This window comes from Ascaphus truei, chromosome 3, assembly GCF_040206685.1.
Source record: "Ascaphus truei isolate aAscTru1 chromosome 3, aAscTru1.hap1, whole genome shotgun sequence".
Taxonomy (NCBI): domain Eukaryota; kingdom Metazoa; phylum Chordata; class Amphibia; order Anura; family Ascaphidae; genus Ascaphus; species Ascaphus truei.
The window spans coordinates 424389066-424415704 of NC_134485.1; the positions used below are offsets into that span (position 1 = coordinate 424389066).

General features: G+C 43.5%; 1 protein-coding gene across 1 annotated transcript in view; it reads right to left on the minus strand.

Moving 5' to 3' along the window:
• PDE2A (phosphodiesterase 2A) overlaps window positions 1-26639 on the minus strand; it is an 818679-nt gene that overhangs the window by 137584 nt on the left and 654456 nt on the right. Inside the window, exons 11-12 of the mRNA XM_075593270.1 lie at window positions 15968-16009; window positions 14531-14599 (exon numbers count right to left, since the gene is read on the minus strand). Of these exons, the coding sequence (XP_075449385.1) occupies window positions 14531-14599; window positions 15968-16009 (111 nt within the window). The remainder of the gene's footprint in view (window positions 1-14530; window positions 14600-15967; window positions 16010-26639) is intronic.

The following is a 26639-nucleotide window of genomic DNA, read 5'->3' on the forward strand; positions in this document are numbered from 1 at the left end:
GGAAGTGACACGGACAACAGAGCTGAGTGTCTCTCAATACACTCGGATCCACTGCAGAGGACAAGAGATGGCTTCTATCTTCTTTTCCTCCATGGCATGGGACTTTAATCTGTTGAGAGAGTTGATGAGCTTTCATTCCTGTGTAGGCCGTCTGTATGGCGACAGTTGCGGAACATTTACACATATAGCTTTCTTGGTCCTTTCTTCTATGTATACAAACTCTGTAGTATATCTGAAGTGTCAGAACACACTCCTTCTCTCGGAGTCCATTCTGATCTGCAAAATGTCCAATTTAAGACATAGGGATTTACTCTTTTCATGCTCCAAAGCATCCTCTGACTTTTCTAACACTAGCAGAAGCTCTGCCTTTTCTTGTTTCACATGTTTCTGCAACTTTTCTATTTCACAGATGCTCCTATTTGCTTTACTGATCTGATCAGACAAACCAGAATTCTCCTCTTGTAGATTCCGCTCTCTACAGTCAGCTGAATATCCAGGACCTCTTCTAATGCATTCTTCAACATACTCTATGCTGAGACTACGGACCTCCTTCTGAGAGACGTCATGCCCTGCTTGGGCGTCCTCATAGTTCTGCTTCCAGTTAGCAATGATTTGGTTGACAAGGCTCTGGTTCTTGGCAGCAGCATTTGACCTCTCCAGATTAGTCAACATGCCCTCCAACTGGCTCTGCAAGTGACGCGTTGTCTTCTCCAAAGATACACACTTGGGGAACACTGCGGACAGACACCTCTGTAGCTCAGCCTTAGCTTCTTGCTCCTTATCTCCTTATTGAACCATTAACGGAGCAGATTATAATCATGCCTGGAAGTTTTCAGGGCATGAGCTTGGGCTTCTTTAGCCCAGACCATGGATTGGTCACTCTTTAGCTCATCCTTTTCATTTGCCAGCTCCCCTCTCTGTTCCTGGATGACCGCTAACCTGGCCAGGTCTACTTTAGCCCGTTTGCGCTGCTAACCCATTGAGGAATTCTCCACGTCAGAATTAAGACAAAAATCATCTTCGAGGTACAGCGCTTCAGCACAGAGCAGTCTGCTTTCTCAGGATTCATGCTGTGACTCCTGCCCAGCGCCTGAGAAGCCTCTAGAGATTCCGTCATTCCCAGGATGAATCCGTCAGTCACTGTAGGCTGCAGAACATCTCAGCTCCCCTCGGACACATGCTTTCCTGAAGTCGCAGGGTCATCTTTAAATGTGTCTGCAACTTCCACTGTCAGTGGAGAAGCGCTTTTCTTTTTCTGTTACTTTTTTATTATTGTGGAATCAATCTCCTTTCCACATGGGGATGAGTCACTTTGCTCCGGCATGGATTTCTTGACCCCACCATACTCTGCTTACTATTGCAGTGGTTGGGTAAAAGTTCCCATTGTTGCTGCTCCCATTGCTGTTGTACCCACTCTGCGTATTCCATCACACAGGGGAACATGCCTGCTTCACATGACTGGACTCATTATAAGCCCAACAACACAAGTCCTCAGGGTCATCATCTGGTCTTATTTTAGCTAGTGTGTCTCCAATTTGCTGGCCATGGGTTATGGGGTTCTGCAATCTGGGACAGCATTGCTGTGGCAGATGGGTCTTCAACTTGCCCCTTTAAAAAAATGTTTGCATCTCCATTATGGCATTTTCAGGTGTATTCCTTACCCTAATCATGGGAGGCGTTATAAACTTGATAGCTTCCTGCTAAACCTTTTAACATTTTTCTGCATATGCTACAGTAACCGCTGGTAGTCAAACGTGATAGGGCAGACTTCACTCGCAGAATCAGTACCTCTCGTGGGTTAATGCCTGTAGCTTCATCCACTGCAGTGATCCTTGTCTTTTTGCCTGGATTTCTGGCTCTTTATTCAGGTGTCCTCTGAATATGTTTCTTCTGCTTATCTCCAGAGGCACTGCATCCCACTTTTAACACCATGTGTGACAGAGCTGCCTGTGAGCAAGGTGGTCAGCAAAACATCCACAAGCTGTACTTGTGATTACAAGCCCTCAGGGCTTGAAAAAGGTGTACACTAGAACTGAGATGTTGATCCTTGCACCTTTGCACTACTAAAACATTTTTGGCCAAGAGTGTCGTCTTCTTTCTTCCCCGGATCTAGATAGCTCCATTGACAGAACTAATGATAACTTCGGAGACCTGTACACAATTGCATGCCATTCGAGAAATGTCACAGGGGCCATATGTGTGGCAGACCTCGTACAAATTCTGGATTGGCACAAGCACACTGAAAGAGCTAACAAAGCTATTGATACATAGAAATGTCAATAATATAACAGATATACAATATAGTGCATAGTGATGTTGCTTCAACAAACATAATTAATAGAAATGACCTTACTTTAAAGCAGCAGTTCAAGCAATATCCTACATGTGTGTTTTTTTTTTAAATAAATCAGTTCTGTACTATGAGAAAATACTTGATGCATTTAAAAAAAAATGTTTTAAAGACATTTTTAATGTTTCTAATGTACGAAGCATTTCCAAAGTCACAGCCCCTTCCCCCTCTGATAGGCTCTGGCTCTTGCACCCCGCCCTCTCTCTAGCAGTGAACCAATTGTATCTAGTAACTGCCCAGTCAATCATATTCGAGGAACTACATTGCCCAAAATGCTGTGCAAGAACTGAATTAAATAACCCGGAGCAAGCGAGAGATTAAAGGAGAACAGATCGATCTGCATTTTAGCTAATCACTCGTCAGTGTGCAGATTGTATTGATGCACATATTGAATTGGGAAAATACATATATATTTTTAAAAACGGCAGCTAGAACTTCAGCGTTAACACATTTACTGGAGCATAGGTACGTCAATTTGTCTGATATACCCTATGGAGTATCATGATGTTGCTGTAATAAATTGAATGGAGCTTTGCAATGTCACTTTAACAAGTAAAGCCAATGGAGTATGGCAACATCATTAGAACTGACTGAGTGAAGCAGAGCTGAACTACTAAAGAGCTTCAAGTGGCACATGTCTGATCTGAGCAGGAAGAATTTGCCAAAGTGGCTCACTTGTTCATCTTTGTGGAATAACTATTGATCATATAAGACACACTGAAAATGAAAGGATGTACGTTACCCCAAATGTTGCAGGGGTAACATCCAAATGTGTTTTTTATACTACTGCGCAGAAGTGAATATCACAGTAAATGAACATATAGTGATACACTGGCGACACACTTTATTCGAGCTCGGCTAGTCCCACGAATTCGGGTATACCCGGGTGTATTGAGGTTTGTGACTGTTTTCTGCCCGAGTGCATTGAGTTATTTTCCAGGCAGGGATTGAAGCATTTTATTCCCGCTGTCTGCAATACTGCACAGTATATATATATATACTGCATTACAATTCATGAATTTATGCCATCTGGTAGACACGCGAAGCATTGCAGCCTATTAAATCCTAATCATTATCATTTAACAGATCAGCCGCCCGTCAGCCAGGCATGAACCCAGGCTGGGAAGGCAAACGCAACGGGGCTTGTCAGAGGTGAGGAGCGGCGCATTCCAGGTATCTGCCAGGTACATACTGGGTATTTGCTCGAATAAAGTGTGTTGGTGCAGTATATTAAAGCAGCAGTCCAAGCTGCCGGATTTTTAAATCTAATTTTCCCCCTTTAATATGTGCATCAATACAATCCACATAATGATAAGTAATTAGATAAGTTGCTGATTGATCCGTTCTCCTGTGATCGATCAGCAAAGATTCAGCTTGGGGGTTCACTAAATGGCTGTTAGGGCAGCAGAAGAGAACCAAAGATGCAAAGTTCTGTGGGGAAGATCATGTGACCAGGCAGTCACCAGATACAATTGGTGCACTGCTAGAGTGAGGGCAGGGGTGTGCCAGAGCCTGTTTCAGAAGAGGAAGGGGATATGACTTTGTAAATAGTCGCTATAGAAACAAAAAATGCATGTTACATTATAATACATAAAAATGTAATTTAGAGCTGTTTAAAAAAAATGCTACACGTATTTTCTCATAGTACAGAGCTGATATATTAAAAAAAAAAAAACACATGTAGGATATTGCTTGGTCTGCAGCTTTAAATACTGGGTTGATATGTTGAACACACCAGAAGATATTTATTGAGCGCTATAGCATCAGAATTTTTTTTTCTAAAAATCAGTTTGTTAAAAATATACAGAACAAGAAAAAACCCGGGCGCTCCCTGATGCAATTCTAGAACAGGGGAAATGTATCAATGGATGTTACAACCTTATAAACAAAGGTTCCCTCTGGTTCGTCTTCTCGTCCTATGGCTCTGACCCCAATAGGATCCTTATCCAGGATCCTTGTTTGTACAGGGATATAGAGAAAAAGAGGGGGAGCACAGGTTGAAGACTTTGGGGTATATATAGTATCTTATTAGATATTTGTAGGTGTGCTTGAAAAGATATATAGAATCACTTACACGGCCTTGTGTAAATGCTCTCACAGCAAGGTTTACTTTTCTTTGTGTTCCCTTGGTTGATTTCCTTCTTCCTTTCAGGGCTTGGTTTTCTTCCTGGATTTCTTCAAAAGTCTTCGGCTTGCAGTGAGGATGTCTCCCTCGGAGTGAACAGATTGAAAGACAGTTGTTTAGAGGAGGATACAATATTTAAATACTCCAAAACTTTTAACTCTAAACAAATATATATATATAAAGGCAGTAAATACTGCCAGCACTCACACGGGCAAGTATGGTATAATCCTTGGGGAAGGTATCTTTATATTCGAACTGATCTTCACAAGTGGTGATCTGTAGGTGTAATTAGGGTCTGGTGTGTAATAATAGATGTAAATCAAATAATACTCACACGGCCTTGTGTGAGTAAATACACAACAAGGTATCTTTAGACTTGAATATTTTCTTTCTTTTATTCAGGTTCCTGATCTTCTTCCTGGATTTCTTCTGTGGTGTTCAGCTCCCAGTTAGGAAATCCCCCTCGGTGTGAACAATTTTGAAAACAAATGTTAGTAGGAAAATATCAACATAATACTGTGGTGACCCACTAGTAAACCCAAGCAGATATATAAAAGCAGCAAATGCTGCAAGCACTCACACGGACAAGTGTGAGTGCAATCCTAGGGGAAGGTATCTTTTTTCCTGTTGGTGTATTTACACCTGCTGTCTTGTAGGGGTAATGGTGGTCTGATATATAGGGATCTATAGAACTAAAAATAGTACTCACACGGCCTTGTGTGGGTGAATGTACATCATGGTGTCTTTAAATCCTTTGCAGTGCTGTTAAGGTTAAGTTCCAAGTGGGCAAGTGTACAGTATATAGATGGTCCCTCCTTGGTGTGGATATGAAAAGAACAATGTCACGATTCTAATGGGCTACAATAAATTTTATTCTCAAAAACTCTAAAAACAAAACATGTATAAAAACAATTGAAAAAAATGCATAAAAAGAAGAAACAGCCCGTCAGTAGGAAATTGCTCGTGGATCTCGTGGAGCTCAGCTAACTTGCTCCGCGTCCGGATATAGTGCTGCCTCCTCTCTGATCCACTCCTTGACGGTGGCTGTGCTGGCTCAAAATTGCCTCGCTCTCACCACTAAGCAATTTTGAGCCAGCACAGCCACCGTCAAGGAGTGGATCAGAGAGGAGGCAGCACTATATCCGGACGCGGAGCAAGTTAGCTGAGCTCCACGAGATCCACGAGCAATTTCCTACTGACGGGCTGTTTCTTCTTTTTATGCATTTTTTTCAATTGTTTTTATACATGTTTTGTTTTTAGAGTTTTTGAGAATAAAATTTATTGTAGCCCATTAGAATCGTGACATTGTTCTTTTCATATCCACACCAAGGAGGGACCATCTATATACTGTACACTTGCCCACTTGGAACTTAACCTTAACAGCACTGCAAAGGATTTAAAGACACCATGATGTACATTCACCCACACAAGGCCGTGTGAGTACTATTTTTAGTTCTATAGATCCCTATATATCAGACCACCATTACCCCTACAAGACAGCTGGTGTAAATACACCAACAGGAAAAAAGATACCTTCCCCTAGGATTGCACTCACACTTGTCCGTGTGAGTGCTTGCAGCATTTGCTGCTTTTATATATCTGCTTGGGTTTACTAGTGGGTCACCACAGTATTATGTTGATATTTTCCTACTAACATTTGTTTTCAAAATTGTTCACACCGAGGGGGATTTCCTAACTGGGAGTTGAACACCACAGAAGAAATCCAGGAAGAAGATCAGGAACCTGAATAAAAGAAAGAAAATATTCAAGTCTAAAGATACCTTGTTGTGTATTTACTCACACAAGGCCGTGTGAGTATTATTTGATTTACATCTATTATTACACACCAGACCCTAATTACACCTACAGATCACCACTTGTGAAGATCAGTTCGAATATAAAGATACCTTCCACAAGGATTATACCCACACTTGCCCGTGTGAGTGCTGGCAGTATTTACTGCCTTTATATATATATATTTGTTTAGAGTTAAAAGTTTTGGAGTATTTAAATATTGTATCCTCCTCTAAACAACTATCTTTCAATCTGTTCACTCCGAGGGAGACATCCTCACTGCAAGCCGAAGACTTTTGAAGAAATCCAGGAAGAAAACCAAGCCCTGAAAGGAAGAAGGAAATCAACCAAGGGAACACAAAGAAAAGTAAACCTTGCTGTGAGAGGATTTACACAAGGCCGTGTAAGTGATTCTATATATCTTTTCAAGCACACCTACAAATATCTAATAAGATACTATATATACCCCAAAGTCTTCAACCTGTGCTCCCCCTCTTTTTCTCTATATCCCTGTTAAAAATATATAAACACTAATTTACCCCGCAGAAATCCAAGTTTAAATTCTATTATTTGCACTATGGATTTATGGGTATTTCAGCTAATGTCCCTGTGCTTTAAAGCGGTAATCCCCGTCTGTCCTTTTTTGTAATGTTTGGAGCCGGGGGACCTTTCAGTGTCTGACTACAATCGTTCTGTGAATCCACTTCCCACCCATGAAACCTGACCATAAAAATGACTCAAACAAAATGACCAAAAGTGAGCCAATCAGTGATGGGGATGTCATTTGAACATGCAAACAGTGCAATCAGAGCCGCCAAAAGCTTTCCCAGGACTAGAGTCTCCATCTGGGCCCCACTGCCCATGACCCTGCGAGGCTCCTCCTCTCTTCGTCTTACACTTCCCTTCTCTCGCACACCCCCTAATCTATTTTTCTATAGAGTAGCGGTACCAAAATAGTTCACTTTGTTGTCACATATTATAATGGTATGGATTGAGTCCTGCACCTGAGTCTGTCACCATGCCATCTTAAATCTGGATGAAATAAGTCCGCTACATTTATTTATTTTATTTATAAAATGTGTTAGCAGTAATACAGTGAGAGTTACCTCTCGTTTTCATGTATGTCCTAGGCACAGAGTTAAGATGACAAATAATACATGGTTACAAATACAGTTACATAAGTGAGCAGGGTTATACATTATATACAAGACATTGCATGCACAGTAAGAGATAATATATATTATAGGCGTATGTAACAGTTACAGACATGTGATGCAGCGTGTCATGTCAGCTGGTGTAACTCTGGCTTCTAACAATCTGTAAGAAACCGGGGTCATGTATCAAATCCGCCTGATAGCAAAACAAGGGCTAACCTGGTGCTGGGACAATAACCCTTACATCTGACTGTGTCCCAAAAACTGTGCATTGTGTATAAACAGATTTCAATGCTTCAAATTGCCTTTTTACAAGGCACCAGAGGATTAATGATACAAGTGTATAGAGGTGCGCTCAAAATTATATTGTGATATGTGACACAATAAGTGTTATTAATGGGTTAAACAATTAACCTAATTCTTTGGAGCATTAAGCTCGAGATGAAAAGTGCCGCTATTAAAGGAAGATTGCTCAGAGCATCAATAGAAGGATAATGGTAAAGAATGATACCAGTGCAAAATTCACATGTTAAATCTTTAGTTATTGAATAAAAAATATATAATAAAACAGCACATAAGCAAGTGCTACATGGGGGGTTGTCAGTGATACATTGTTACCGGACTCCCCTAGAGATCACAAGGTAGGTGTTGGTTTCTGGAGAAAAATCGCCAAGCTTAAGCGGAAGGATGAGTGTCCACACATGGATAAGTGGTAAAGCCAATAGGGAAAGCACCCGCTCAAGGCTGGGTAGTACAGGCAGCCTCGTGGAAGGTGGAGAAGAACGGTAGGTTCGACTTCGTGTGACCCGAACTCTCGATCCCTGCGGGTCACACAAAGTCGAACCTACCGTTCTCCTACCCCTCGATTTTTCTCCTGAAACCAACACCTACCTTGTGATCTCTAGGGCAGTCGGGTAACAATGTATCACTGACAACCCCCCATGTAGCACTTGCTTATGTGCTGTTTTATTATATATTTTTTATTCAATAACTAAAGATTTAATATGTGAATTTTGCGCCGGTATCATTCTTTAGCATTATTCTTCTTTACTAGAGGATTAATTCTGCGGGGTGGGGGGAAGCATCGACAACCCCGCCTCCCCCCCCCCCGCCCCCTCCACAGCGCGATCGCAGCAGACCCTGTCCCAGGCGCCAAAGACATTTGCTTCTTCCACCACGACACGACTGTATGTGTCTGACCTCCAGTGTTCTGTAAAGTACTCAAAGTGAATGCTGTAACTTTAGCTCTGTTTATAACCCTTTATTTCCAGTGTGGATAGAAACGCCTTGCTGGCCCCAGTGGTGGCCACGTGCTTAAATCCTGTGTTCTTTCCTCGCTGCTGTATCCCATACAAACACCAGCTGCCGTTACCATGATGGCAATACATGATTGAAGCTTCACAACTCTGTGTAATCCTTTCATCGCTCCTGTTTATCAAGCAATAAGAAAGCTGTCAGCCCTGACACTCATACTAATGTCTCCTCGGCACAAGTGGAGGGAGTTGATATCTGTCTAGCTAATAATACCCACTTTGGTTCTAGTAAAGCTTGTTAGAAGGTTGTTATCATAAAGGCACCGGCTACCCCAGCTTTGAGCTTCTTATCGGCTGCCTTCCAGCTCTGCTCAGGGGTTAGTTTTATACGCCTCCAGGCATTAACGTAACTTGGATGGCAATATTGATATAAGGAGCCAATAAACATTCTGCTTCTCTGCCAGTCTTTGACTTTCCAATTTGTTTAACTTTAGTTCCCAGGAACCTTTGAAGTTTTACCAGCCCTGTAAAGTTTAACTCATTTGCAGACAGTAAAGCCTGCTACATTGGAAAACAATTCTAATACATTGTATTGTATCGTATGTCTTTATTTATATAGCGCCATTAATGTACATAGCGCTTCACAGTAGTAATACATGTGGTAATCAAATAAATAACAGATAATATAAACACGGGTCATGGGAATAAGTGCTTTAGACATAAAAGTAACATTAAGGAAGAGGAGTCCCTGCCCCGAGGAGCTTACAATCTAATTGGTAGGTAGGGAGAACGTACAGAGACAGTAGGAGGGAGTTCTGGTAAGTGTGTCTGCAGGGGGCCAAGCTTTATGTATCATGTGTTCAGAATATCCACAGTGCTATTCATATGCTTCTTTAAGCAAGTGTGTCTTAGGCCTTGCCCCCGCTGCCTGCTACAGCGTCCGCTGTGGCAGACGCTGCGCTCACGAGAGCCCTCCCCGCAATGGCGCCGGGCCCGCTGCGAGGGGGGGCCCCAGCGCTCGCGCGAGAGCTACTCCTGCTCTCAATAGAATTGAGAGCAGGAACTCGCGTCGAGTGGCTAGGCACGCCCCCCGGCGGTTCAGCCAATGAGGGCGAACCTGCCGGGTGACGTCATGGCCGCGCCCCCGTCACTCCTCCGGCACGCCTCCCCCGGTCTCTGCTCCTGCAGTGAGCTGCAGACCGGGGAATCGCCGGAACGCGCAGCCAAAACCGCGGGCGCGCATTAGAGCGCCGTGACCGGGGCCTTAGCCTTAAGGTGGGTCTTAAAGGTGGATAGAGAGGGTGCAAGTCGGGTACTGAGGGGAAGGGCATTCCAGAGGTGTGGGGCAGTTAGTGAAAAAGGTTTAAGGCAGGAGAGGGCTTTAGATACAAAGGGGGTAGAAAGAAGACATCCTTGAGAAGAACGCAAGAGTCTGGATGGTGCATAATGAGAAATTAGGGCTGAGATGTAAGGAGGGGCAGAAGAGTGTAAAGCTTTAAAAGTGAGGAGAAGATTTGATCAGAAGACAGGAGAGGGATTTCATTAGGGGAGATGCTGAGACAGATCTAGGAAAGAGTAGAATGATTCTGGCAGCAGCGTTTAGGATAGATTGTAGGGGAGACAGGTGAGAGGCAGGAAGGCCGGACAGCAGGAGGTTACAGTAATCAAGACGGGAGAGAATGAGGACCTGAGTCAGAGTTTTAGCAGTCGAGAAACAGAGGAAAAGGCGTATCTTAGTTATATTGCGGAGGAAAAAGCGACAGGTTTTAGAAATGTTTTGAATGTGAGGGGCGAATGTGAGAGAGGAGTCGAGTGTGACCCCTAGGTAGCGTGCTTGGGCTCCTGGGTGAATGATGGTAGTTCCAACAGTGATGTGGAAGGAGGTAGTAGGGCCAGGTTTGGGAGGAAGTATGAGGAGCTCTGTTTTAGCCATGTTGAGTTTAAGGCGACGGAGGGTCATCCAGGATGATATAGCAGAGAGACATTCAGAAACTTTGGTTTGTACAGCAGGTGTAAGGTCAGGTGTTGAAAAGTATATTTGTGTGTCGTCGGCATAGAGGTGATAATTAAACCCAAAAGATGTTATTAGGTCACCAAGAGAGAGTGTGTACAGAGAAAAGAGAAGAGGTCCCAGGACAGAGCCCTGGGGTACCCCCACAGAGAGATCGATAGAGGAGGACGAGGTATTAGCAGAAGAGACACTGAAAGTACGATGGGAGAGGTAAGAGGAGATCCAGGATAGCGCTTTGTTCCGAATACCAAGAGTATGGAGAAAGTGAAGGAGAAGAGGGTGGTCTACGGTGTCAAATGCTGCAGAGAGATCGAGTAATATGAGCAGAGTGTAATGACCTCTGTCTTTGGCAGCATGGAGGTCATCAGTTATTTTAGTGAGGGCTGTTTCTGTGGAGTGAGCAGTGCAGAAGCCAGATTGTAGAGGGTCTAGGAGAGAATAGGTGTTGAGAAAATGCAGCAAGCGAGAGAATACAAGTCGTTCAAGGAGTTTAGAGGCAAAAGGCAGGAGGGGGACAGGTCGATAGTTAGAAAGACAAGTAGGGTCAAGCTTGGTGTTTTTGAGTAATGGTATGACTGTTGCATGTTTGAAGGAGGATGGAAAGGTTCCAGAGCAGAGGGAGAAGTTAAAAATGTGTGTGAGCGTAGGGATTATAGTAGGAGCAAGAGGTTTTAGGAGATGGGAGGGAATGGGGTCAAGAGGGCAAGTGGTAGAGGGAGAAGAGGCGATCAACAGCGACACATCCTCCTCTGAGACAGTGGAAAAAGAGTCAAGGAAGGCAGGAGGAGAGTTAGGAAGAAGTGTAGGATGGGAGGAAGAAACAGAGGGGATGTTCTGCCGTATCGATACATACAGTCGTTCGCATTACTTTTTTGTTTTAACAGTTGGAAGGTCGCTTTGCACTTAATGAATAAACAGGATAGACAATGTTTTAACCCAGGTGCTCTCAACTCCTGTACTTAAGACCCCCCCAACAGGTAAGGTTTTAAGGATATCCCTGCTTCAGCGCAGGTGGCTCAGTCAAAGAGCCTGCTTCAGCACAGGTGGCTCAATCAGTGGCTCAGTCTTTGACTTTGACTGAGTCACTGATTGAGCCACCTGTGCTGAAGCAGCAATATCTTGAAAACCTGACTTGTTGGAGGTTCTTGAGGACTGTAGCTTAGAACCCCTGTTTTAACCCACACTCAGCCCTGCATGAGATCTCTTTAATAATTATTTATCATCACTGGCTTTCATAACTCTGAGTACTAATCAATCGACTCGCTGGAAGGCAGACATATTGACAGGTTCAATATACTTCTATTTAACAACGTCCTAATCATTAAATTAATATGTTTTGTGGTCTAGAACTCCCAAATCAATTTTGTTCAGGTGCTTAACTGTTTCCCTGCCGGAAAAACAGGTGGTACTCATGTGCCACTGCTCTTTTGGATTCATGACCAAGTGATCATTTCGGGTAGAGATCACATGGTCCCAACAAGCCCCCAGTGACACGAACGGCATTGTGGAGGCTTAACTTCAATCGCATCTTACCCCAGTAAATGAGCAGAAATGGCATGATGTTCCCTTAGGGTTTTATGGGACCCTGTGGTGGCCAACCTTCATGACATCCAGGGAACATCTTTAGGAACCGCTAAAGATCAATCACTTATTCTATTGGGATGATGCAAACACAAACTGAATGGGCTGAAACAGTAGCTTGGTTGTAAGAACACTGCCTTTGAAGTAGTTGAACCCAGTTTCAATTCCAATGTCAGCGCCTTATGACATTGGGCATGTTACTGTATGTCCCTGTGGTCCAGGCACCAAAGTTACATTGTAAACTGTTCAGGACTTCTTCTGCCTTCAACATTTGTTGTACATTGTTAGTGTTATATAAACAAAACATATTATTATCAGTTTTAAGACCATTGCAGGAATGACACAATAAGGCCCAGATCCATAAGCCTTATTTGCATTGATGTTCGCGAGTGTATTCTGACAGGATTGTTTCCATGTGTATTATAGAATGCATGCTGCACTACGGGAGTTGTGATTTCCTTTCTCTCTGATTTTAGGTAATATTTGAGGTTACTGTACCTTGATTGGCCATCACTTGGAAAGCAGCACACCAAAACGTTTGGGACTTTTAATTCATTGAGCTATATATATTGTTTATTTGTTTATATATATATATATTTTTAGAGTTGTTTGGGATTTTTCATTTAGCTATATACTACTAATATTATCTAGCAGCTTTAGAATCCACATAGGTTTCTCAGCATCTATAACGGGCTGCTGTCATCAAGATCATTAATGGACGTTACTTTTCCTGAGGTTAATGCACATCTACAGAGCTAATAACAAAGGCTGTTGTATATCTCATTAGCATAGCCTTAATGCCTTGTTTAGTTAGTACTGCCTTGTGTCTCCTCTCCTATATTTCAGAGTCTGGGTGGGAGTAATGCCACCTTTAGGTATAATTTAGCTTCAGTAGCATACTAAAAAAGCTGAGTGTATTCATTCAAATTCGCCATTGAATGCAATCCGGATGGATTTTTAAGAATCCAAACTTGGATTTCATGAGAGAGACAGAGAGAGAGAGAGACCATATTCGGTCAGCTACTGTTCGTCATCGAGGGGATTAGACTGAGTTAATTGACCTGCCCAAAACAGAACATTTAACAATGTCCAAACCCCTTGATGACATAGATGTCCCCATATGGTCCTATAGTTTTCCATCTCATTCCATAGATATCCGTATTCGGGCAACTACATCATCTAGGGGCTGGACAGAAGAAGACTGCTTCTTACCTTCAGAGCTGCTCTGGGAGACACAGCACTCACCACACTCTCTCCCCTCTCTCTCTCCCCTTCCCCCTCTCTCTCTCATTACTAATAAGTGCTATTCCATGCTGGAAGATACCTTGCTGCCACATTTAAGTCACTGGGCCATACACAGCAAAATTAACTATGCAGAGTTGCACCTTCCGTGCAGGAAGACATCTTTGCATGAATAGGCGGATGGTCCATGTTTACTAAGCTATGCTAGAAGGTGTCTTATAGAGTCGCACTACCTTCTAACTATAGCCCTTCTGGGAAATCCTTTGTTTATTTTTAACAATAATTTTGAACCCTTCAGTATGTGAATGATGAAATAACATATTTAGCCTAGACCCATAATGTGACTTTGATATACTTGTTTGTAATAAAAAGTATTGGTGAGAGCTACATGATAACCACCAGGTGTTAGACATATAGATAATTCCATTGCTATCTCTCTAGGAACTGTTGAGACCACTGAGGGGTAATACTGAAGGTGCAGGTGGCTTCCATACAGTGATCACCAGAATTCACAAGTATAGTGTAAACAGTAGGTATAGGAAAGTTAGAGTATGGGGGAGGGTTACAGTAAATAACCTCAGTCCTCTTTCCATAAAATCAGTCATACCCACCCTCGTCTTGCCGTTGATGATAATAATAATAATAATAATAATAATAATAGCATGTTCTTGTATAGCACTGCTAGTTTTACGGGGCGCTTTACAGAGACATTTTGCAGGCACAGGTCCCTGCCCCGTGGAGCTTACAATCTATGTTTTTTGTGCCTGAGGCACAAGGAGATAAAGTGACTTGCTCAAGGTCACAAGGAGCCGACACCGGGAATTTAACCAGGCTCCCCTGCTTCAAACTCAGTGCCAGTCAGTGTCTTTACTCACTGAGCCGCTCCCTCTCCATGTTGTCGGATGTCCCTGATATCCTCTGTCCCTGATATACTCTGTCCCCTTCTCTGATGTCCCTAATATTCACAATGTCCCCCAAGATAAGTTAAACTAGTACTAAAAACAATAAATCGGTACTCACAGAGCTGATGTCCCGCAGAGTAATGGATTTCTTCTTGTCTACGACCTGCCCCAAATGTCCGAATGTCAGCTGCAAAGAAACAGAGGAGAGTGAGTAAGAGCCACCTGCAGATGGCGGAAAGGCAAATGCATTCTGATGTTCAGCACACTCAGCCTATTTATTCACACGCTTTTCTCAACCATATTAAGGCTCCAGGTAAAGTAAATGGATGTATTTACAATACAAATAACTTTGCTGTTGATGTTCTACCAGATTACAAATGTAACAATGCAATGCAAAAAGCTGATACATTTACAGTTCTTATTGTACTGAACGAGTAGCTTAGTAAGTTTCAAGCGGATAAATGGGTTCAAAACCCAGTGTTTCTGTGACACTGGGCAAGTCACTTTACAGATGTAGCAGGTGTTATAGTCTCAGGTGCTATATATTTATATCACCCCAAACCCACCTTTATACCACACGCGGAAAGACACCTGTGCACAGAAAGGAGCACAGCTGAGATACCTGGGAAATATATGCTAATTTAAGTAATTTAAATATACTTTGCATATCCAAATTAGCATATTTTCCCAGGTATCTCAGGTCAGGTGCTCCTTTTTGTGCACAGGTACCTTGCCGTGTGTTTGGGGTGGTATATAAGTAACTTGGAATTTTAGTAAAGAAGGGGCTCTTCCGCACCATATTTCAGGAACTGGATTAACTTCATAAAGTGCGTTGAAGCGAACTCTTGTGGCCGAAGACCAACTTGAATGCTTGTGCATGGTTATTTAAAGAGAGGGGGACCAAACGTTTTTTGGATGAATTCACTAAAGTTCATTCATTGTACGAAAATGCAATTTTTTCAGCGGATTCGAACTTGGGCCAAATGTTTGCTCATTTCTTGTTATGGTGGATATATTCCGTACCATCAGTGCCATTAAATCCTATGAAACCGATGCGATAATCTAACAGGATATATTGTATCACTAGGAACAGTGAGGCTGGTTAAATCTGCATCTCCCTCCATGGGGCCTCGACTCATTGTGTGTGTGTGTATTCCGTACACACAGAAGTCCATTCCATGTCACAGGGGACCACCTTGCTGTGTGTGTGTGTCACACCTTGCTCTGTGTGTGTGTGTGTGTGTGTGTGTGTGTGTGTGTGTGTGTGTGTGTGTGTGTGTGTGTGTGTGTGTGTGTGTGTGTGTGTGTGTGTGTGTGTGTGTGTCACACCTTGCTCTGTGTTGTCTCTTCCTTTGGGTCTTACACTTCCAATGTTTTTACTTAATTATAAATCCATATTTATATGTTTCTAAATGGGACCAAGGCTTTAATTCTTTCACAGACGGACGCAGCAGAAATACATTGCTCAGCTGTTCACTGGTGATCTCTGTGAAGCAAATCATTTAATATACAGAATATTAAGATTAAGACCATAAAAAAAGAATATAAACTTTACCGGAAAACTAATCTCTTCTTCCAATACTTTGTCTCCAACAACCTGAAATAGTGAATACAGACAAATTTAACAGGCAGTCAACTCACTATAAAAATGTCTTGTACACTTATTAAATATATAGATTTTATTTGGCAGAAGTTAGACTATTTAAAAGAAACCTTTACATTCATTAATTAATCCCTTTAAGATGGCACACTTCAGATTCATTACTCCGTCCTTCATTGAACCATCTGCATTTCATCACTTGCTAAAATAATTAGGGGACTGAAAGGACTCTTGTACTGTAACTTCTTCCTAAGACACAAGTTGCACAATATTTTGCCACTGGGTGACATTATTATCTGCTCACTGTAATATCTACAATGTATGTGTAACCACTCTCAAACCAAGCTGATGCATGCAAACAGTGACAAAATACCTTCATACACTGGGGTATGTGTATTGAGTAGTGAAATTCTTCACAATATGTATCAAAGAGGAAAATGCCATTTCTTTCTTTTCTACATTTGCTTCAGGATAAGATTCTCTTGGGAATTTACTATTGCCCCAATGTTTGCGATGTAACTAGTTTTCAGGTATCATCTTTATGTCACGCGAGTTTACACAAATTAGAGAAGAGTTCACTATTCATCGTTTGTCTTGCACTGACATGCATTGGGTTTATGGGACCTTTTACAGGGAGAAAAGCTTGTTTGCCTCCATTGACACTAAGGGGTCTATCTATCAAAGTCAACCGGCTGCAAAACAGGGGCAGAAAGTAGCACCCGGTTTACCCAAGCAAACTGCCATTGTAAGCAGTGGGGCTGGTTTTCTTCAATAAATCTTGTACTATTATTCTGCACCAGGGGAAAAACTTTGATAAATAGACCCCACACTCAACAACTGTGTCCGAAATCTCAACAACACCAGCCTGCAACCCACACAATCCCCCCAGGTCGACAATTCTGCCAGGGCCCAGGTCAAAGTGACTGGTTAGGCCTGGGAAACCTGTATAAGCAGCATCAATTGTACATGAGAAAGGCAGTGTTAATAGAGAACCTCCTTCATTTCGTAGTATATGGTTAACAGAATGTGTACAAGGAAGTATGTTTTTTTTACTGCATGCCAATAAGAACGACTGCAGGTTCTTATCATTTTCTTTCATTTCCAACATTTGCTGGAAGTTCTCCTTTGTATACTCTCAGAAGTATATGTGTATGCAAATTGATCAGATCCTTTTTGACCCTCATCGTTGCTATCCGAAGGCATCAAACGCTTTCTCCAGCAGGCTTAATGGAGTGTGTAAACATTAAACGTATTATTGTATTACTTTGCCTCTACGCCCTGCAGTCTAACGTTTCAAGTCGCGTAAAGAAATGCAGACCTCTACGTCTAGATGTTTATAAATATTTATTACATTCTCCATTTAACCTACCCGCCTTCTCCTTATTTGCCTTCATCTCTGCCGAGTCTGAGCATTTCAGAGACCGGCATTGAACAGCAGCGAAGTCTAGAGGTTAAAGAAACGGTGCGTTTTTCCGAACATCAGAACCAATAACCCTCCAATCTATTCAAAGCTACAGGACTTGGCAGAAGGTCAGAATCACGATTCTGTTTGGAATTTAGTCCTAATGTTTGGGATGTCACTTTTCCCAGGTGATAACATCAATACTTTTATGGAATGTCAGCCCAAAGAAAAACGATTAGTCCATTATTCATTGTTTATCTTGCACAGACATCCATTGGCTTGATGGGACTTTTTACAGGAAGAAAGTAGAAAAACATTATCCAGCTAATTATGAGATGAGATGTACAAAACATTCATGACCATTTGGAAATATGTTGAATACTAGATATACTGTATGGGCACCAGGAATATTTTGGTAACACACCCACTATTTAAACACATTTGAAAGTATGAACTGAACACAGCACTCCAGTTGAGGATGCATTCGTGATCTAAAATGGTCATGTACCATTACCATCTAGTCTTTGCTGTCAAAATATGGCCCTCTACAACTGAGCATCTATTGGCTTTCCCCACTGACAGTATTGTTCAGTACAGAACCATTCTGGCTTAAATGCAGCATTTTGCACTTCTAGCATTAATAAGTAGCAAAGCCATACCTTGAAGCCTGATAAATTTATATTTTGGCAGCTTACAGCTTCATCAAACCATATATAAGAAAAATGCGCTGATTATGTTTTTATAATGCAAAGAGAAACCATATAATCACAATATCATCATCTTAAGCCCCTGTCAAACCCACTGGACAGAGCTGAGAGTGGAATGTGTGGGAGTCCCTGTGTGGGGTTCAGCAGAGGATCATTGCCACAAGAAAGCAGCGGTCTTTGTGTGCAGTGTTGGCAGGAGCCTGATTGTGGTGTTGGATTGTAGGGGGTGAGTCCCTTCAGGGAGAAACCCCCAGAGAAGGATCCAGGCACTGCAGCCAAGGAGGCTGTTAGCCACTTTTCCCCTTTAGACCCCTGCAAGAGATTCAGGACATGCTGAGGCAGTTCCAGCCAGGGAATAGAGGGCCCTCGCTTTAAAGGCAAGTAGTAGGTAGGACACTACCAGCCCTTCCCAGTACTTTGTTATGTTGAAATGCTGGAGAGGTATCCCCAGGACTGTGGGTATTTCATGGACTGTTTTTTAGGCTGAACTTGAGCCCATCACAAAGGACTATAAAAGCCCAGGATTACTTAGCCGAGGCAAAATCCTGGGAGGACTGTGATCAAAGCTCGTTTCCATGAGTACTTTTGCCACTTTTATGCATCTCTCCCTGAGTGTTGAATTTATGAATTATCTGTGTTATACTCCCTTATAATAAACCCAAAATTTATTTTCTCCCAAATCTGGCGTGGTGTAACCTGTGTCGCGTACAGCCCCTAGGGGCTAGGGTAGGGTTGAGCCTACCCTCAAGAGCTCTGGTGACAGCGGATACCATAGGGATCTGGGCACAAATCGGGGAACTCTGGGAGTGAGGCAAACCCTGTTCCATGACAGTGCTCCCCATTGATCTTCCAAGAACTGTTGTACTGTGGTAATCCTTTCTTCTCTAGGTTGCTCCCACAAATTTTCTGACTTCATCTTCCCATCTTTCTTTTGGTCGTCTTTTGATATTGTGATATTCCTTGGAATTTAAATTAGTACCATCTTTGTCCAACAATGGTCATTTCTACTTCCGATCTGTCCGGCCCACTGCCATTTTAATTTCTTCACCCTTGTGATAATGTCAAACTTTTGTTTGCTTTCCAACCCATTCATTATTGTTCCTCTCTCTTTAGGTAGTGCGCAACATACATCTCTCCATATTTCTTTGAGCCGTCTGAAGCTTTCGAATTATTTCCCAATTCAAGGTCGAAGTTTCCCATCTATAAGTGAATACAAGCAAGATACACTGGTCAAACTCTTTTCTTTGTGGCACAGTAGAAGGTTACCTTGTTTCTTCCAAATGCGTCCAGTGCGCCATCCCATCTTCATTGTCCTATTGATTTCATTCCAAAGGTTCCCATCCATTGATACTTGCTGACCAAGTTAGACACAATCTTTGAGTTCTAGTGAATTCCGTTTACTCTGTTCTTTGTAGAGTTTACACATTTGTTGATCAAGACTTTGGTTTTGCTGACATTCATATGTAGTCTCTCTTGCTTCCAATGTGTTGCTTTATTTTGCTGCACCCGCTCACACAAGCCAAGCAAATAAGTTCAAAGTAGTCTCAGATGCATGTTCAAACAGACTTTCTTAGCATGTCAGTGGCTTTCTATTCCAAGTAGCTCTTGAGTTTTGTGGAAGACTTCAAGGGAATCCACGGAAAAAAAAATTGGTAATCATGAATATTTTTTTATTAATATTTAAACCAAGGACAAAATGCGCAAAGCTTTGATAAATTAGGGCTCATGACATGACACTACCTGAAAAAACGACTGAAAGTTAAGTTCCCTGAGTGAGCGCGGTCTCCTGAAAGCTAAATATTGTCAAAAGCAACGCCCCAAACATTTAGAAGCAGGTGGCATTCTGAAGACAAAATCCTTATTTCAGTGTCTGGATAGAAGTAACTATAATGTAATGGCAAGTCCCTGTGTTAACCTTAATGGCTGTCAGTGGATACGCGATAGTACTGTATGATGACACTTCCTTTGCATATGATCTGTATAGCATTATTACTAAGATCCTTTATAGTTAATGCTATGCTCTTTATGGGAGAAAACACTGCTGGAAGTGTCTTTGTCCTTTAAAGATACACCATTAGTATAAACGCGAGGTTAAGTTGGGTTAACGCCAGCTTTGTGGTTCTGGGACCAAGTTGCAGTATAAACTCTTCCGGACAGGGACTCACGACGCCTGCACAATTCAATGTACAGCACTGTGTATATTACCAGCGCTTTAGAAGAGAAATAAAACGATGGTTTTTATTTACAGAAGCAATTCCGCCATTTTGAACCCCACTATTTTCAGCTCCGTGGATCCAGCCAGCGCGGGAGATACTTGTAGCAAGAAGACTTGGATAGCGCAGTGGTCATCACATGTGAAAAATAAGATGAAACAACATGGTGCAATAACACCTCCACACACGAGTGCTGCAAAGGGGTGAGAGCTGACCATTGTCATGGTCCTTTCTTGGAAGCAAGAGCGCGGATCAAAGACCTCAAACATGGTGCGATAACGTTTGCGAAGTGTTGTGACTTGGTAATATCTATGAGATGGGATCTTACACTTTTTTACGAATAAAATCAGGCTTTTCCAAATCTTTGTTTGTTATTTGAAGAGGTGTGTAACCTGGAGGCTCTCTTGTGCTGTGAAGTTCTATCTGTTCAGTGTCGTGGTAATCTCAGACAATAGAAGGGAACAGACCATAGCATGAACTGTACAAGATTAGGTTTATACTGCAAGCAATAAAAAGGGACACTTACATAGTGTCATACAAGCCTAGGTGTACAGAACTATAGATGCCCAGGGTAGCTGCAGCACTCCTGCCCTTCTGTGATCCGGCGTCTCCTCTCCTACAAGACTTCCGGTTGTCGTCACTTCTGGTTTCGCGGGACAGAGTGGAGTACTGGAAATGCTCAGGATCAGTGGGTAGATTTCAGCAGATGTCCGGCACTCTCAACGACTCGGCCAGAGATACTTACCAGTGAAGTACAGAGCATTTCTTCCTGCTTTCTCGCTAGGATTTAAATGACTATCCAATAGAAAGCCACAACGGATGACTTTGTGGCTTTCTCTATGCTTGCCCACGGCCATTTTGTTTCCCCTAGAGTGGCTTTCACCGGTAAGTAACTTAGGGACTTGGGTAGTCCCCAGAACTGAAAATAATGCGGTTCAGTTACAGGGAATCACCTGGTCTCCATCCTGTAAAAAAAAAGAAAGGGGGGGGGGAATAAAAAACTAAAACTAAAAAAACAATAGTAAAGATTGCTGCTTTAAGAAAAGATTTTAAAAAGTAATTGCTATATAGTCCCTGCTACAAATGAGTGTTTACTGTGAACAATGCAGTTAGTCTGCTCCACCTATCACATGGTGCGATGGGGAATGGGGGCTGCTGTCCCTGGTCTGCCTGGCAACACATGCAATGATGGAGCAGGTGGTCAGTTTGAAAGACACGGAGAAAGTTCAACTGCCATTTCTGAGAGAGAGACCCAGAGAGACAGCAAGTGACAGTCTGAGAACAGACACAGATATGAGAAGTGCCTGTCTGAGAGAGACAGAGGGACAGAGAGACAGCCCAGAGAAAGGGAGAGGAGAATAGAGCAGAGGAAGAGAGGTTAAGACACTTGCCAGGCTGTCAAAGCACAACCGGGATAACAGACACCCGGGAGGCCCGTTCCCACAACGATCAAGTAACCTTTGTGTAGTACACACACGCCGCAAATGTGTCACCCGTAACAGGCCTGCAACTAAACTACACACACTTCAAATAAGAGCTCCAACACCGTGCTGGCATTTCTAGAGGAATATTTGGTTGCTACACTGGACACAGAGATTAAAAGGGATAATAGTGCAGCATCCTCATGTATTGTGTATTATGTATAGTATACACACACATATACACACAACGCTTGCCTGGTGTTTGTTGTCTGGTGGATCAGACTACTGTGTACTAAGGGAAGATGGACTCAGGCCCCACCCTGACACACACAGGGAAATAAGAGGGGTTACAGCTATGATAACAAATGCAGTGTTGGGTGCACGGAGTCACAATGTGTCCTTAAAGGGCTGTACAGTTCGTGGCTCAGTGAGTAAAGACACCGACTGGCACTGAGTTTGAAGCAGGGGAGCCGGGTTCAATTCCCGGTGTCGGCTCCTTGTGATCTTGGGCAAGTCACTTTATCTCCCTGTGCCTCAGGCACCAAAAAAAAATTGATTGTAAGCTCCACGGGGCAGGGACCTGCCTGCAAAATGTCTCTGTAAAGCGCTACGTACAATTAGCAGCGCTATACAAGAACATGCTATTATTATTATTATAAAAAGAAGCAAACCGCTGGCTGTAAATAAAACAGCAACATTACCGTTTTCAAGACTGCGCATTTTAAATGAAATCTTTCCCAACAAAGAAATCCCATTAAAATTCACAATATAACATCTCAAAGAAGACACGCGTTTAACTTCTCACAGCACAATGGGTTTGCAGACTTGCAGCAGCATCGGATGGCCATGTGTTGTGAGACCCCGAGGCTAACACATTATTCTCCACAAAGTGGCGTGTCTGTACAGCTCGCCGCTGTCCGTTCCCCGCGAATCCTCCGTGATAAATGACGCAGGGCACCTGGCCAAGAATTAAAAAAAGAGCCTCTTCTAATGAGGATCTGATTGTCACTTAAACCGTCAGAAAGTGTGCGTGAGTTAGGAAGTACCGGCAGCCGGGATTTAAATTCATCTTCCAATATTTCATTGAAAAGGAAAACTAATTAAACCTGCAGCAGATAAATGTCTGGTTCTGTTTTCCTTTTGCAGGGGCACTGCTAGCCACGGGTACATTGTGTATTCATTATTAATTAACCCCATCAAAACCAGGAGAGACTGCGATGCTCGGTTTCCATGGGATTAATCGGGGGCACAACACGTAATTAACACATTTATTGCCAACGCTTTGCTCGTTACACCACGGCACACGCATTAAAGCAAAACCATTATGTGCGGATATCTCTGGGAGTGCAAAAGCATAAAGAGAGAAGGATAGAGCCACAGCACAGAGCTTCACGCTTTTTTTATTGGACTAGGCATCAATAAAAGGTTATGTTTCTCAAAACAGAGTGATGGGGGCTGCACGATAACCGTTTCACTGCAGAAGGACTTATTTCTTCCTGCAAGAAGTCCTGAATCTGCTGCTTATGTGGTAATTGTCCAACTTAACTGGGCTCCACAGAGCATTTTAATGTTCGTGAAAGCCGGTTATCACCAAATACGTTCAGTAGTTTTCATCAAAGCTTTCACTTTGCAAAAGTGCCTCTTCACAAAGTAGGGAAGCTATCAGTCCTGCTTGGAAGGGCAACATGACGATTATTCAGAAGGAACCACTACTGCAGGGGTGGCCAAATCCAGTCCCCAAGGGCCACCAGCAGGTCAGGTGTCAAGGATATCCCTGCTTCAGCACAGGTGGCAAAGTCAATGACTCAGTCAAAGACAGCACTGTTGGCTCAATCGGTGGCTCAATCAGTGGCTCAGTCATTGACTGGGCCACCTTTGCTGAAGACAGGATATCCTGAAAACCTGACCTGTTGGTGGCCCTTGAGGACTGGAGATGGCCACCCCTGCACTAATGCATGGATCATTCTTGGTTTCTACAATCGTTCTTGAGTTGTGCAAATGCTCATACTGTACAGATGTATGCAGAATTTTACAGAGCGGCCAAAAGTTTGTGCAAACGTTTTATAAAATTCACTAGGTCACAAAAGCTTGCTTTCCAATCCTCTTTTTTTCTTTCTTTTTTACTTTTTCCGCATCAATATTTGCTACATTATTGAACTTCACCCGGAGAAAATAATAAATGAAAAGAAAGTTGACCAATGTGCAGTCACAGCAAACAAATGTAATCCCTCAAATTATTAAACCCACCACGTGGCATCTATAGTGCCTTAAATACAACTCCACACCTACTCAATAGGGGAGTAGGATTTTTTTAACCACTTTTCTGGTGATCTTTACTAAATCTGTAACTTTCTCAAAAGTTTTGAATATACAAAATTCACCAATATTGTGATTGTCTGAAAATAATGACCTATTTTGAATGATTAACTGATTAAGGATTTATACAGAGAGTCAAACTTGAAAAAAGCCAGCTTGTTTTATATATAATGCTAAACAAATGTTTAAAGGTAATATCCCACCTTTACTGTAACTCATCTGAACAGATTGATTACCTCTTCAAGTGCAATGCTGTCTGTCTCTTTATGATGAGAGATAAAAAGGTCACAGCAATTTTGAGAGGGTGCCCCAATCCCGTAATCAATGTCCGCAATAAATATTATGCTTATCCTAAAAAAAGATAAAGATCCTACTAATTGGAGAGGACACGCCCCCCGATGGTGAATGGCAGCTTAGAGTGAGAGCTCCATTCCCCCAGGTGCATAATAGTGTAAAATAACAGTTAAAACGCTATCGTCTCCTTAATAAAAGATAAGCGCAACATACATCAACCTACAAAGATGGCTTCTACCAAAACGGTGCGTAGAAAAACACAGCCAGTATCTACATTTTTTAAAAGTAAAGGTACAGTTAAGGCCGGGACTCCCGATTCCCCTGAGCAGCATCCAGCAGCAGACCCTGATATGGACAGTCCTGCAGAGGAGCAGGATGATATGGCAGTGGTGCGGAGGAAAGACATGAAGGAGTTTTGCTCCAACATGAAAAAGTTCTTCAAGACAGAGCTCTGGGCACTAAGGAAAGATGTGGATGCCCTGGGGGAGCGTACTGATACCCTGGAGTCTAGGGCAGAAGAGAACACCAGCGCCATATCCCAGACACAAACACAAGTGTCCACCCTTAAATATCAAATCAGATCCCTGGAGGAAAAGATCGAAGACGGGGAGAATCGCGACCGTCGCTGCAATATCCGCCTGCGCGGGGTGCCAGAATCGGTCACAGATCCGGAAGACTTCGCCGCTAAGTGGTTGGAGCATCTGTTCCCAGACCTGACAGAAAGGGACTTAATGCTAGACAGATGCCATAGGGCACTCAGAGGAAGACCCCAGCAGGGTGACCCCCCCAGAGACATCGTTATGCGGTTCCACTGCTATCGGACAAAAGAACAAACATGCAGAATCGCCAGAGAGATGAAAACAGTGGAGTTTGAACACATCAAATTCCAAGTATACCAAGATTTGTCCCCAGCTACCCTGGCAAAAAGAAAGGCAATGGCCCCCATAACTAGAGCGCTCCGGGACAAAGAAGTGCGCTACAGATGGCTGTTCCCATGTGCAGTTCTGGTTGTGAAAAACGGTGTTGCACACACACTGAAACATGTGGAGGATGGAGAGGGATTCCTCTGTAAGGTCCTTGGCTCCCCGCAAAGCCCCCCTCACCTGGTACAGTAGCTGCTGAAGATGGCGCCCCCTCAACCTCATGGCGCGCAGCTGGGAGCCTACGATCCGCAGCTAGAGTTGTGGAGGAACCGCCGAGCTCCACATAGACTCTGCTATACCACCCTAATAAACATCTACATTTTCCCCCAAACTCCCCAGCAGGATCCTCTGGAAGGCCCTAGCCAAGGGGTGCTTGTCCGGGAACCCCCATCGACCCCCCCACGGAGATTAAGAAAACTTTCAGCCCCCGCAGGTCTACTCACTTTTTTTGAGGGGCAGCCATCTTCTCCTGCTCCTTCCCCGAGGCGAGCGGGAGCAGCCCTGTTCTTCGCGGGATGCCTCGATGACGTCACTGGCTCCCGCGAGACTTGAAGCGCGACGCATGCGTGGAGGGACACAGCGGCGACGGCACCGGGCGATGACGTAGCCGAAGCCCTAGACGGCGCCAACGGAGTCTCGCCAGCACCCGGACTCCCCCTCCCCCCCCCCCCGAGACCCAAATATGTCCCTGAACCGGCGAGACCTAGCAGCCGGACACACCAGGCGGCGCACCCGGCGATGGGACACGTCCAGGGTCAGGAGGAGCTGGATAGTGACGTCAGGGTCGGCGTGATAATGACGTCAGGGTGGGCCGGACCGGAGAGCAGAATGAGATGGGACCCGCAGCAGGGGTACCCTTCTGGGCCGGTCCCGATCCCCTTCGACTGCGCAGCTGACTGCACGCGGTGACGCGTCGGCCACTGGGGGACGCAGGAGAATTGTGTTCCCTGGCTCCGGCACGTCGCGCGATGTGGCTGAGGGCCATAGGGGAGGGGGGGAAGCGGGGAGGAGTGTGTGGTTTGGGGGGAGTAACAGGGATGCCTATCTGTATATGTGTCTGGATGTCTAGAAGCCTGTGTGTGTTTGCCTGAGTGCGTGAGTGCCTGCCTCTGTCTGTGTGTGTGCGTGTGTATGTGTATAAGTGCCTGCCTACCTATGTGTGTGTGGGTATGTGTGTGTATGAGAGTACCTGTATATATGTAAGAGTGCCTGTGGGTGGGTGAGTGAGCGTGTGTGTGTGTGTGTGTGTGTGTGTGTGTGTGTGTGTGTGTGTGTGTGTGTGTGTGTGTGTGTGTGTGTGTGTGTGTGTGTGTGTGTTAGAGTGCCTGTGTCTGTGTATGTGTGAGAGTGC